General features: G+C 42.0%; 1 protein-coding gene across 1 annotated transcript in view; it reads left to right on the plus strand.

Moving 5' to 3' along the window:
* The first annotated feature begins 3,053 nt into the window (after positions 1-3,053).
* The window catches only part of DISC1 (DISC1 scaffold protein), a 155,150-nt gene continuing 144,368 nt past the window's right edge, over positions 3,054-13,835 (plus strand). Inside the window, 2 exon segments of the mRNA XM_088666436.1 lie at positions 3,054-3,194; positions 5,612-5,715. Coding sequence (XP_088522562.1) covers positions 5,649-5,715 — 67 coding nt within the window. The 5' untranslated portion in view covers positions 3,054-3,194; positions 5,612-5,648.

Below are 13,835 nucleotides of genomic sequence, written 5' to 3' on the forward strand. Positions count from 1 at the left end.
CTTTACTGCTGAAAAATAAAACAAATAACACTCGGGTATCTGTTTTGAGTTTATAGCCTCAAGAGTTACTCTGAGCACTCATGGCTTCAGCTTATTTCCAAGATCACAGGAGTTATCTTATTTGCAGTTTGCTTTTCCTGGGAAGTGTGACAACGTAGCGTTACATTCACAAAGAGGTTTCAGTTTGAGATGGCATTTAAAGAGAAACTTGTTTTGTTTGATCTGATAACTATTTGGATTGTTGGCCACTATTGCATATGCATTTAAAACTGGCTGGAGACAGCTTAGGGCCCAGTACTCTTTAAGTATCTAATATTTCTCCAGTGAGGCAACACAGAGAAAAAAAGGAAACAAACAAGATGAGTGTAGAATTTACATAGAGAAGTACAAGGAGTAAGGAGAAAGGATGAAATTCCCCTGCACTGCTGTCCTGATCCAGTTTGGAGGGTCCTCTGAATGTAGTATTTTAAAACAAAAAATAAAGAGATGGGAAGTCAAGTCATGGCTCATCAGCACCTCATGATTGACCTTCCAAATAAAGCTACAAAAAGTTAAGTGCATTTGCATGACTACTGTGAATATTTGGGAAATTGACATCCACTAAACAATCAATGGCAGGATGCCCATTTCTTAGCCTGGTGTCGGTCATATGCTTGGTATTGGGCCAAAAAGGAGGCATAGTTAAAACAGATGTTCTGCTAAGAGAGATGGTGCTCACTTAGTTTAGGTGCTATCAGTGAATTTGCTGAAGTGAGTAACATATATTGTAGCATTACTATAGCACTTTAGTTTTCAACAGCTAAAGTTATAATACGGTACATAACCAGAGTAATGTTATTTGCATCACAGATATTGGCTACCTAGAGCTACTTAAATAAATAAATAAATAAATAAATAAATAAATAAATACTAATGATGGTACACCTGGAAGTTATTTTCATATCTACAAATATTACATTGAAGGGGCTTATATAGGAAGTGATGTGTTGCTAAATTACTTCTGGGATTATCAGCCTTTCACGTATATAAATTTATTTTTTATTTTATAAAAAATGTATCCTGTGCTGTTATATACAGTAAACATCAAGGTGCACAGCAAGTGTAGAACAAAATAAATTAATACAATTAAATGTAAGATACATTTAAAAAAAATACAAATGTTTGGGTGGTCCTACATGCTGGAACATAGAAACTGACTCCTGCAGAGATGAACATGAGCTAGGTTTATAGTATTACTGGTTGATGTAGTCCTACAGTGACATCTTGTGGACTGTATCCTTTGCTGCTTTAATATGTTCTACTTCAGCCTGCCTGAGGATTTTTTTAAACAGTCACAGAAATAAAAATAATATAGTACAGTTCAGTCATTGCTCAATTGTCACCTGCTTTACTCAGGGTGAATGGTCCCCTATAAAGACCCTTCATAAATAAATGGAGGGTTGTTAAGCCTGCAGCTCTGCAGGCAGAAGAGACTTGATTCAGTTCCCTCTCTCCCACCAACTTGCATGCAAATAAAGTTTAAATTTGGTTCTTCATTTCAGTTCAGCCAGTACTGCCCAGCAGTTTGCTTCTCATAGCAGTTCTAACTATAGAACTGCAAAACCTGACAATGCCTCTTGCCTTGATGGAGGACAAAGAGAGGTGTCTGTAGAAGCTAGCCTCCTGTACAAAAGTAAATTTGTATTTGTTACCCCGCCCCACTTTTGCCTCTGGCTGCGCTCACGCCAACACATGACCTGGAAGGTTACTCGGAAGGGATTGTGGTCCTTGGGCTGAACAATATTATCAACACTTGATGTAATGGAACAAGATCTCCAGGGATCCATGCTGGAGATATATCAAACTGCACAATTAGTCGATGGTGAACTCTTGTCACTGTATTGGAAAGGCAAACAGCAAACCCTTCCTGTTTTAAGGGAGCAACCTTGACCACAGTCGAATAAATTTTCTAAGCAGCAACATAGCTGGAACAACATTTTACTGGGAAGAGTTATTTGACAACAAAAGCTCTGTAATATATGGGGAAGCTACATAATGTCAGAGTAACAGAACTTTATTCCCAAAACATCAAAGACCTCTTGCCTTGCCATTTTACTTTTGGCTTATTATGTCATGGGCCTACTTAGTCTGATGGTAGTAGGAAGAACAACAAATTCTCTTTTTTGTTGAATATATGCTATATGGTAATGAATATATGCTATATGGTAATTTATGGACCTAATAGGTATCTAAAGCCTAATAGGTATCTAAAGCATGGCACATGTTGCCATGCAACCAGTCCATGCAGAATTCCTATATATAGAAATGAGCAAACCAGTGATATTGTAGGGAGCAGGCTAGCAGGCAGGCCATTACTTCCATCATAGGAGCCTTGTTGTTGTTTAGTCGTGTCCGACTCTTTGTGACCCCATGGACCAGAGCACGCCAGGCACTCCTGTCTTGCACTGCCTCCCGCAGTTTGGTCAAACTCATGTTCGTAGCTTCGAGAACACTGTCCAACCATCTCGTCCTCTGTCGTCCCCTTCTTTTGTGTTGTCTAGGAGGCTAGACAACACAAAACACTGTTGCTGTATGTAGGTTTTATTTTATTTGTTTTTTATCTTATATTTTGGAAATGTACATCCAGGTTTTCTATCCTTTAAATTTTTGGGGCCCCCCCAAGGGAGGGAGGCCCTAAGCTACACAGCTTGTTTAGCCTGTATATGTAAATCTGGCACTGGCTGAGGCATGCAAAGGGAAACAGAGCGAGATTTCGACCATTAGGGCTTCTGTGCTTTTGACAGCTGCGCGACAGGCAGAGGCTCAACAGGTGGAGCCGCCTCTAACAAAACGACGCAGGGTAGAGGAAAAGCTTCCCTCGCCGTCCTGCGTTGGATAAAAGGCACACAAAAGCCCGGGAAGGAGAAGAGCGGGAGTCCGAGCATGGCGGAGCCCAGAAGTCCCGGGAGCGCTGGCAACCCAGCGAGCTCTCTCTCCTCCACCCGGGAGGAGCGGCCTGGGGGCGGCCTCAGTCAGCCCTTGGCTCCCGCCTGCTCCAGCGGATGCGAGTCGCCGCCGAAGGGGCGGGGAAGGGGCTGCGGCCGAGGCGGCCCACGAACGGCAGCCTCGGAGGAGGAGGATGTGGAGCGGCGGCGGCGGCGGCCCCTCAGGAGACTTAAGGCGTCGGGCCCCTGAGAGCTGGGAGCCGAAGGCCGGTGAGGATTGGGCGCTTCTCGGGCTGAAGGGGCGGCGGGGACGCCGGAGTTCCTCCTCGCCTCAGCTCCACGCAAGGCGGCGGCGTGGGAAGAAGCGGGATTTTTCTCCTCAGGCGGAGCCGCTTCTCTAATGGGAGAGAGCGGGAAAGCGCCGCCCCCCCACCCCCCTGGAGCCTTGGGAGCGGCAGGCGACGGGAAGCAAGGGGGGAGGCTTTGCTCCCTCGGGAGAAGTTTCAGTGCTGCTTTCCCCTTCCTATCTCCGTTGCCCCTAGAGGTGGCACTCGGGCAGCCCGGCAGCAGCAGGCGAAGAAGAAGACTAAAGGGGGACTGCCGGTCCGTGTCTTCACTCGCCAGGGCTCCTGGGCCTCCAACAGTCGCCGCCTCGGCTAGAGAGGCAGAAGTTGGGAAGGTCCAACTTCTTGTCAACTTCCAACGGTTAGAGACATAGGAGCCCTGCAGAGAAAAATGGGGTGGGTGGTGGGTGGGGGGAATCCGACGAAGGGAAGTTACTGTATTGTAAAAAAAAGTTATTGTACTGCACCCTATACCGGGGTTAGGGGCCCTGGGGCTCTCCAGGGGCTCTTGGACTACAGCCCCCATCAGCCCCAGCCAGCAAGGCCAGTGGGCAGGGAAGGTGGGAGTTGGAGTGTAGCAACATCTGTGGGCTGCAGTTTCCCCATCTCTGCCATATACTGTGTCATTATGATCTGTCTCCTCCTCCTCCTCGGTTTATTTCATTTCATTTTACAGCGTGTATAAAACAGAAGTATTAACAGCAACAAGATGGAAAACAAAACTATAAAATAGGCACCTAGAATGAGTCCAGTTGTTGCACATGGGTTAAAATAACAAAAGTCTGAGTAAAGACTGTCAGTGTTTCCAGAATATCAAGGTGACCTGTATTTGCCAATTTAATAGGATTTGTTTATCTTGCTTAACTTTAAATAGGACCACTAAGCAGTTTCCAAGGAATGCATTAAAATTATTCATAGAAGTCCTAAGTTAAAAATGAGGTCATTATAAGCAAAAGTTACAGATGAAAATGCATATTGACAAAGTTTTGACAAAGTTTTTGTGCAGGTATCAAAAAGTGTATAGATAGGGCATCTGCCTAATGTCAGCTGGTAGGAAGTTCTAGAATTCAGGAGTTGCCAGTCTAAAATATCAATCCCTTACAAGTGTGGAATTTTGTGGCACTTGTAAAAGTACCAGTTCAATTTTAATTCATTAATTGTGGAATGATTACAGTCCTGGTTATTTAGGGTTGTTGATATATATCTATATCTTTTCATCTGTTCCTGTTTCTATGGTAGCAATCAGCTGAAAGTCTAAAGTTTGAAGACATTCTTCTAACTTTCCCTTATTGGACCTGTTGCCACATAAGGAATTTACAGGTCATAATGCTGGAATCTCCTCTTTTAGTTATTGTAACAAATAATAATCTAGATGAGCAAGTGCAGCCAACTCTCAGAAGACTGAAGAAGCTAGATTGAAGATTGAAGAAGATGGATTGGTGGGCAAGATTTATCTGATCATATCTTTGATAACTGTATCCTGCAACTTCCCCAGTCCCATCTCCAACCAAGAAAACAAACTACGGTAACAAAAAATAGATAAGGATTTGTTTATTTAATAGCCCACACTTCCTCCCAAAGGTGCCCAGAGCAGTAAACACTTAATGTGATTTAAAAAAACAATTAAAAATGAAAATCTATATTAAAAAACATAAAAAACTGTTGAACACAATAAAACATGTAAAACAATTTTAAAAACTGATATACCGAAAACATGTGCCTGGACAGACATGAAACAGAACACTTTTCAGCAGGTGTCTTAAGAGAGTACAGTATAGTGATGGCACCTGCTTAATGTCAACAGGCATGGAGTTCCAAAGTTCAAGTGTTGCAATATAAATTGTCATTAAATTTCTTCTTGTGACAACCAAGAGGGGTCTACATGTCACTGCTGTTCCTCAGAGTACTAAAAACACAGTATGTAGAAAAGCATCTTGTAACTACTGTCTGTTCCACCTTGAAATCCAACTTCAGTTTTGCAAGGGCTGAGAGTTACAGAGGTGGAGCAGCTTGGGGGTGGGGATGAGGAAACAGTTAAACATTTCTCTCCAAAGCCACTTCACTGATCTTCAAAAAAAAAAAAAAAAAAAAGTGGGAGATCTGGGTCATGGATTGTCTGTCCCTGAGGATCAAACTAAATTAATTAAGGTGGCAAACCAAGCGTGGCCAACCATGATCCAATCTCCAATATATATATTTGGGTGTGTGTGTGTTAAAATGAATCATGAGACTGCTTTAGATTGGGGCTGTAGTGCTGGGAAAATGATATTTAACCCTTCACCCCCTGCACTAGTTTCCCAATCTCAGTTGCATCCCTCTGAAGCATCCCTCTTTGCATTGCAGAAGAAAATGTGCGCATACTGCTCAGACACTGTTTGGGATGAAGAGTGTGGCATCATTTGCAGCCAGCAATTGTGGAATAATTGTGCCTCATCATTGTGGTTCAGGTGAGCAGGTTTGTACGCCTTTGCCATATGACTTGGGATTCAAATTGATTCTTGCTGTGTCATCCAAAGTGTAGCTCTGGAACACAGTAGGGGGCGAAGAAATACCCACAAGAATTGACACACTGTTATTGCTTTGTTTGACTCTACTTTTAGCTGGGAAGATATCTGACTTAGAACCTTCAAACTGCACACTACTAGTATGCATAGGTGCCAACTCATTGGGGCCCTGGGTGCACAAGCACCCACAAAATACCTTGTGAAGTGGTCGGGCACCCACAAATTTCAGAACCAGGGCCATGCATGCTGCATGGCACCCACAGTTGCGGGGTCAAGCTGGCACTCCTGCTAGTATGAATAGTGCTTTGGAAAGTTTAGAAGAGAAATTTTGTGGAAGTGATCTTCCCTGATATCTTAGAGGCCTACTCAGCTATCCCTATCATATTTCTTGAGAGATCACCAAGCAAGGCAGAACAGCTTTTGTTTGCGTTTTTCATGTAGCTAGCTCTGACTCTTGATTAAAATCTAGATTGTTAGCACATTGTATATCCTCTTGTGTCAGACTGGAAGAGGTCAGTACATTCAAATAATATGCATATCAACCAAGAGATAATATACTGTCTACCAAATTCAATGATATTTTTCTGAAAATGATTTCAGGCATATACAATGATTTCCAGACTGCTGTGGCAACTTAATTTATCACAGCATAGGCTTTTGTGGACTGATACATTCCTGCTCCTTAAATTTTTCTGTTGTTTCTCTGAATTACAAGCTGCTCATTTTTGATAGCTGTAATACCTACCGTAGTGGACTTTTCTGAAGTTTTGTATATGTCCTTTTCACATGATAATTTGTACCTCTGTTAATCCATAGATTGCTAATTGCATGGAAATGTGACTGCATGCGTTCTCTCACACATAAAAGTTGTACAATCATTTCTGTATTGAAATAGTTGCAAAATATTTTCTCAAACAAGACAAGGGCTGTTCCCCAGCACAGAGTGAAGAATGTTTAAGTGCATTGAAACTAGTCGGCTTTAGCCAGCCTCTGTGTTTTTTTGTGGTCATGTAGTACAGTGATACCCCAATGTCCACACTAAAATAATTTCCTTCCTATTAGTTCTCTTCCAAACTTCTTCACATGAATTAGAGAAGTGCATTCCTCTTCTGCTTTTTTTGCTGTTGGATTATGTGATACTTAGACTACTTACATTTTCTATGTAAAGAGTGCCTTAAAAAATACAGCCCTCTTCCACAATCTTAGAATCATAGAATTGGAAGGTGCCCCAAGGGCCATCTAGTCCAGTCCCCTGCAAAGCAGGAAACTAAAGAATCCCTGGCAGACGGGCATTCAACCTCTGTTTAAGAAAACCCCAGCAAAGGAGAGTCTACTACCTTCCAGGGTAGTCCTTTCCACTGTTGAACAGCTTTAAAAATAAATAATAAAGTAAACAATTTTTTTCCCTACCCCGCCCATCTGACTGGGTTTCCCCAGCCACTCTGGGCAGCTTCCAACAAAAGATTAAAAATACATTAAAACACCAGTCATTAAAAACTTCCCTAAATAGGGCTGCCTTCAGATGTCTTATAAATGTCAGATAATTGTTTATTTCTTTGACATCTGATGGGAGGGCGTTCCACAGGATGGGCGCCACTACTGAGAAGGCCCTCTGCTTGGTTCCCTGTAACTTCGCTTCTCGCATTGAGGGAGCCGCCAGAAGGCCCTTGGCGCTGGACCTGAGTGTCTGGGTTGACGTTGGGGTATAGACGCTCCTTCAGGTATACTGGGCCGATGTTTAGTCAGAATCTATTTTCTTGTACTTTGAATCAGTTGGTTTGGGTCCTACCCTCTGGAGCAGCAGAAAACAAACTTGATCCATATTCTATATAACAGCCCTTAAGTTATTTGAAGATGGCTATCATTATCACAAGGAAATCAGCCCCGAGTGCTCACTGGAAGGACAGATCCTGAAGCTGAGGCTCCAACACTTTTGCCACCTCATGAGAAGCAGGGGCCTTGCCCCTCCCAGGCTCCGTTGGCAGCTTCACATGCTACTCAGCAGTGACAGGCGGGGCTAAGTGTCGCGGAGCCTGCTGGGGGCTGGGCCTGGCCTTTGGGAGTGCCCCCCGTAAGGGTTGCGCCGCTCTAGGATCGGGATCCGGGCGCTGGAACGGCAGCGGCAACCCGCCCCATAGTGCGTGTGATGCATGCGTGCAACGGACGCCCCACCCCGTGGCGGGGTGCCTTCTGGTTTGCCGCCCCGGGTAGCCAGAAGGCTAGCGACGCCCCTGATGAGAAGAGAAGACTCCCTGGAAAAGACCCTGATGTTGAGAAAGATGGAGGGCAGAAGGAGAGGGGGACGACAGAGGACGAGATGGTTCGACAGTGTTCTCGAAGCTACCAACATGAGTTTGACCAAATTGCGGGAGGCAGTGGAAGACAGGAGTGCCTGGCATGCTCACAACAATCATTATCACCAATCAGTCTTCTCTGGTCTAAGTATACCCAATTCCCCCAACCATACCTCATAAGGCTTGGTTTCCAGCCCCCTTATCATCTTGGTTACCATCCTCTTCATACCTTCCATTTTGTCAACATCCTTCTTAAACTGTGGTGCCCAGAACTGGACATAGTATTCCAGGTGGGTCTGACCATGACAGAATATAGCATTACTGTTATTTCCCTTGTACTGGACACTATACTTCTTTTGATGCAGCCTAGAATTGCATTAGCTTTTTGGGGGTGTGTGTGTGGGGGGGGGGGTGTAATATCTTACAATTGTTGTTGTTAAGCTTGTTTCTGAATGGCTGTAAAGCTAAGTGACTAAGAAGTGGAGATTGCTCCTAAATTTTTTGTTTTGCTGATAGACATTTTATAGAATTGGCTTTCATCCATCTTTAAAGTAAACTTTTGTTTACTTGAGTTTACTGATTTGAGAAACAGAATAGGTAGAATGTATATTTCTTGGGAATTATTTAGAAATCTATTCAAATGTTTTGAAAACTTTTTACTGCATCAATTGTTTATCACATTCACATTAAAGAGGGTCCTCCATTAATCCCACCCCCCAGCACATTTAGCCTGATGGCTGACGATGTGGACATTCTACTACAGTATGTGAACAAAATATTCAGTAACTTGCATAGGATACTGTACAAATTGCTGTGTATTTCAGACTGCATGTGCATATAACAACCTGCACTTTCCCTTTACTGTATTTCTTGTTGCACTGTATGAGGTACTGTAACTAGTTTATCTGAAGAAATTCACCATCTGTTTTAATCCTACAGAGGGCATTCTAACCTTACGATTATTCTGAGTGGATTTGTGTCTGGATCATATTTTCTGTTTTAAATATATTGCATATTCGGATTTTGAGTGTAGAAGGGAAACGTGAATACATGTTATACCCTATTATGGAAAAATATAATGATTTTTTTAAAAATAAATAATAAAATAAATACAGTACAAATATTCATGAAGACTTTGATGCAGTCGCAGCAAATCTTAACTCATATCTTCTCAAAACAGCAAGAAACTGTAGGAGCTTTTACACATCTTCCTGTTTGTTTTCGTGTAGTCATGTGAACCATCTTTGCCAAGAGAAGAATTCTTTAAATAGTGAAGTATTTGGAACCCATTTTTAAAGCCTCCTTTGGGTGTTCCCTTTTCAGTTTTATTCATAGTCCCCCAGAGAGTCAAAAGGCTTTCAGTTCCAATATAATGCCTACACTGTTTCACTGGAATTTTTAAAAAAGATCTCTGTCAATAGACTTCTTTGTTTCTTCAGCTGAAGAAGCCCAGGAAGTCCTTAAGTCGGACAGATACTTTATTAAATAGCCATCACCCGATCAGATGTCTGATTCAGTAAATGACATTATGCTTTGTTCTTTTGGACACTTCCATAGCCAAATATTGCTTGGCTGAGGAATTTTATTTAAATGAGTGATTAACAGTCTGATCCTCTGCATGCTTACTTAGAAGTAAGTCCAACTGAATTCAGTGGGAGCTTACTTTTAAATAAGTGCTGATACAATTTTATCCTGAATAAATACTTACTAGCGAAGAAAAAGAAATTGCCAGTGTGTGTTTACCAAACAGAAGGAAAATCCCCGAAACTTGTATGGCCAGATGTTGAGTGCACTTTGCGGATCAAGTGAAATTTGAGTAGTTTTAATATATAGGGACAGCTTTTATAAACTTCAATATGTTTATAAACTTACAGCCCAATCCAAGGCATAAGTATGCTCTATTGGGCTTGATGGGGCTTACTGCCATGTAAGTAGGATTTTAGGATTGCAGCCTCAGTGTGTAAAGTGGTTCCAAGGGAGGATTAATAAATATGCAGACTTTGATTCTACATTGAGTTGTAGGTATCTAAGCTGAACATCTTTGCTTTTGTCATAGCTTATGCAGCCAAATTCTGTTAGCTTTGTCAGCTTGTTGCTGTATTTGGCTCATGCCCTCCACCGCTTTTGCAAATTTGGAGAAACCTTCCTCTCTTTTGATGACATTGCATGCAGCAATGCTTCTGCTTCCCCTTTTTGTGCATGATTCAGATGTAAACAAATAACTTGCATGGAATAGAAACAAAAGTGTTGGGTTTGTCGTTTCTGAGGCTGTTTGATTCCATTTGCTCTTTAATGATTCTTGAAGTTCCATACTTTTGTATAGGGATTCTTTTTTTCTTTTTTTACTGGTAAGTTGTTATTTCAGTGTCAAGCTGGTAAAATGTGGGCTGGACGAGGTTGTTGTTAGGAGGATTTATATCTGGTTGGCAGGCTGAACCCAAAGAGTGCTCACTAAATGGTTTCTCAGCAGCCTGGAAAAAATGTCAAGGAGGGTGCCGTGAGGTTCTGTCCTGGGCCTGTTGTTGTTCAACATCTTTATAACTTTAGACAAAGTGAAGATCAAGAGAGTATTATCATGCTCTAGTTCCATGAGTCCAAGGGGACTTTTAGGGTTGTACTTCCTCAAACAGCTGGCACCCGTGCTGCATGATTAGCTGCTTTTGAAGCTCCTCTTGACTTTAGAAGAGGTTTTTTTGTGTTTTTATTTGTTCAAATGGAAAGATCTAAAACTCCACTGGGATACCAGAAGTCTTTGTCACAAGCCCGAGCTCTTTAGCAGGGTGCTCAGAGCACTGATAGTAACTAGAAAGAACAATGTTTTTCAATGACTTGGAAAGTGAATGTCCATGCTGTTTGGTTGACAGGGTCAATTCATTTTTTGCACTATAATAAATAAGATAATGACCTACTGTGTTATATTAATAATGCTTGATCTGAAAGGTCAAGCAATTTTCCATCTGGTTAATTCATTTACATGGTGAAAAGCACAAACATTAACTCAGGGTCATATAGACAGTTTCTTGAGAAGTGTATTTACTCTGTATTTAAATTCAGGTTAAATTTTAAACCAGGTTACTTTTCAAGAGGTGTATGAATGTGGCTGAAAAAGCAGTATAAAAATGATCAGATTTTTAAAAAAATGGTTTGAAAGAGTCTTGAGCAAGGGGCTTTCCAGTGGGCCCTTCCAAAGTCTAGCAGAGAACAGAGAGGGATGGGCAGAATGGATGGGTGGTGGCATTGAAAGCAGCACAGCTGCCTCTGAGTACTTTCTCAGCCTAGCCCCTGATGCCACCACCTGAGAAAAGTGTCTCACCCCTCATGTTTTTTTAAAACATATTTTTTATTAAAGATTTCTTGGTTTACAAAAGTATGTGCCGTGTCTCTTTTTTTCAAGTTACATTTTCTACAGATCAGTTTCATTTGTTGAGACATTAGTGCAGGCATAGGCAAACTCGGCCCTCCAGATGTTTCCCACTACAATTCCCACTATCCCTGACCACTGGTCCTGTTAGCTAGGTATGATGGGAGTTGTAGTCCCAAAACATCTGGAGGGCCAAGTTTGCCTATGCCTGCATTAGTGTTAAATTAGGAAGAAAAGTGGGAAAGAGGTGGAGGGGGCCATGGTGAGTGGGGGTGGAGTCGGGTGGTGATGTTTCTGTTTTACTTAATGTATGTGTAGGGTTTTGTGTCAGCGTCGCTTGTGTAGATTCTCTTCACTATTCGCTTGTGTTTCTTTGGTGGTAAGAGATGTTATCTCGCGTTATTGGCCGAGGGAGCCGGCGTACAGCTTCCAGGTCATGTGGCCAGCATGACAAATCCGCTTCTGGTGAACCAAAGCAGCACACGGAAACGGCGTTAACCTTCCCACCGGAGCGGTACCTATTTATGTACTTGCACTTTGACGTGCTTTTGAACTGCTAGGTTGGCAGGAGCGGGGACCGAGCAATGGGAGCTCATCCCGTCACGGGGATTCGAACCACCGACCCTCTAATCGGCAAGCCCTAGGCTCAGTGGTTTAACCACAGCGCCACCTGCGTTGTTTGTGATTAGCTATGGTGAACTTTGTTTTCATATGTAAGTGGGGTGGGTGGGGCTCACCCCTCCTGTATAGGGTTTCAGCCTTAGGAATCAACCGGCTGTTGTTGTTGTTGTTTAGTCGTTTAGTCGTGTCCGACTCTTCGTGACCCCATGGACCATAGCACGCCAGGCACTCCTGTCTTCCACTGCCTCCCGCAGTTTGGTTAAACTCATGTTCGTAGCTTCAAGAACACTGTCCAACCATCTCGTCCTCTGTCGTCCCCTTCTCCTAGTGCCCTCCATCTTTCCCAACATCAAGGTCTTTTCCAAGGATTCTTCTCTTCTCATGAGGTGGCCAAAGTATTGGAGCCTCAGCTTCACGATCTGTTCTTCCAGTGAGCACTCAGGGCTGATTTCCTTAAGAATGGATAGACCAGCTGTTAGCAACTTTAAAATATCTCATTGCTTTTTCTCGTTGTTTATTCATTCTGTGAATTTATATCCTGTCCTTCAGTATAAATTAATATTAGAATACTGGCTTTCAATAAAATCCAGTAGAAAAATAGAACTTTTAAAATTAGCTACATAACATATTGAAAGGTGATATTATCAGGTTCTTACAATTTCCAAAAGATTACTCATTCCAGATTTGAGAATGTGTTCAAAGTAATTTAATGTATTTTTAAAATCTGTATCTGGGTGTTTTAGGGTCAGTTTTCCATCAACTTTATGCTGATCTCTGTCTTTAACCTGAAATCATTTTCCCTAACCAGCTCTCACAAGTAGTTAACAGTGGAATAATTTCATTTTTAATATGTTTAAGATGGGTATGTATGTTTTGAGCTTTGGTGGGAAGGGAATAGGGAGAGATATAATATCTTACAGTATAGTACTATTTTAGTATCATGATTGTGAGCCCAATCAGTAGGAGATTCCTTCTGTGAATTATGCCATGTGGGGGGGGAAAAGCATCTTAAAGAGTAATTAGGGCATCTTAAATGGTTTTGCAAATGTACGGTACATGCTCCTTCCTCTGCCTTCCTTCCATTCTTTAAGTATCTGGATAACATGTCCTGATTCTGCTATGTGATCTTATGTGATCCTGTGGATTACATTATACCATATTGTAGTTTTGAATATGCAGTAAATATATTGAACAGCCAAAGTGGTATAAGTGGGATAGCTAGAGATCAATTACAATCCAGATTTTTATTAAATTGAATGGCCAAATTTTGGACATATCTGACTTATTGACCTGAAATGGCAGCTTCAGTGTTTGTTGTCTTATTCTCATTATGGGCAATCACTACTGAGTTGCTAGGAGAAGATTGCTTTCTATTTCAGTAAACTCAATTCTCATTCCAAATGGACTGTGTGTCAGACACTTAATTTGCAATATATTCCCCTGGTGAAATTAAAAATTCAAATAGTTCAGCTGGAACACTCAAACTGTGCTCGCTTCTTAAATTGGCCTCTGTTGGCGTGTTGTCGTGCTGCCTTTTATCTGCCTGATGAGTCTTATACTGAAGCACTCACCAGGTGTTTTGACAGAAGCGGGTGGCGTTGAGGCCAAAGATTTGTCTTTCAGCCAATAGCTTGAGACATGAGTGACTTATTAAATAGTTCCTCAAAGGTGACAGTCATGCAATAAATCACATTCTACCAGGTAATGCTACCCGTTAAAATATTGTTAAAACCCTATATTGAGTTTCAACAAAAAACATTTCGTAGACAAGTAGCCTAACTCCAGCA

The sequence above is a fragment of the Zootoca vivipara genome, chromosome 3 (assembly GCF_965207765.1).
Source record: "Zootoca vivipara chromosome 3, rZooViv2.hap1.1, whole genome shotgun sequence".
Taxonomy (NCBI): Eukaryota; Metazoa; Chordata; class Lepidosauria; order Squamata; family Lacertidae; genus Zootoca; species Zootoca vivipara.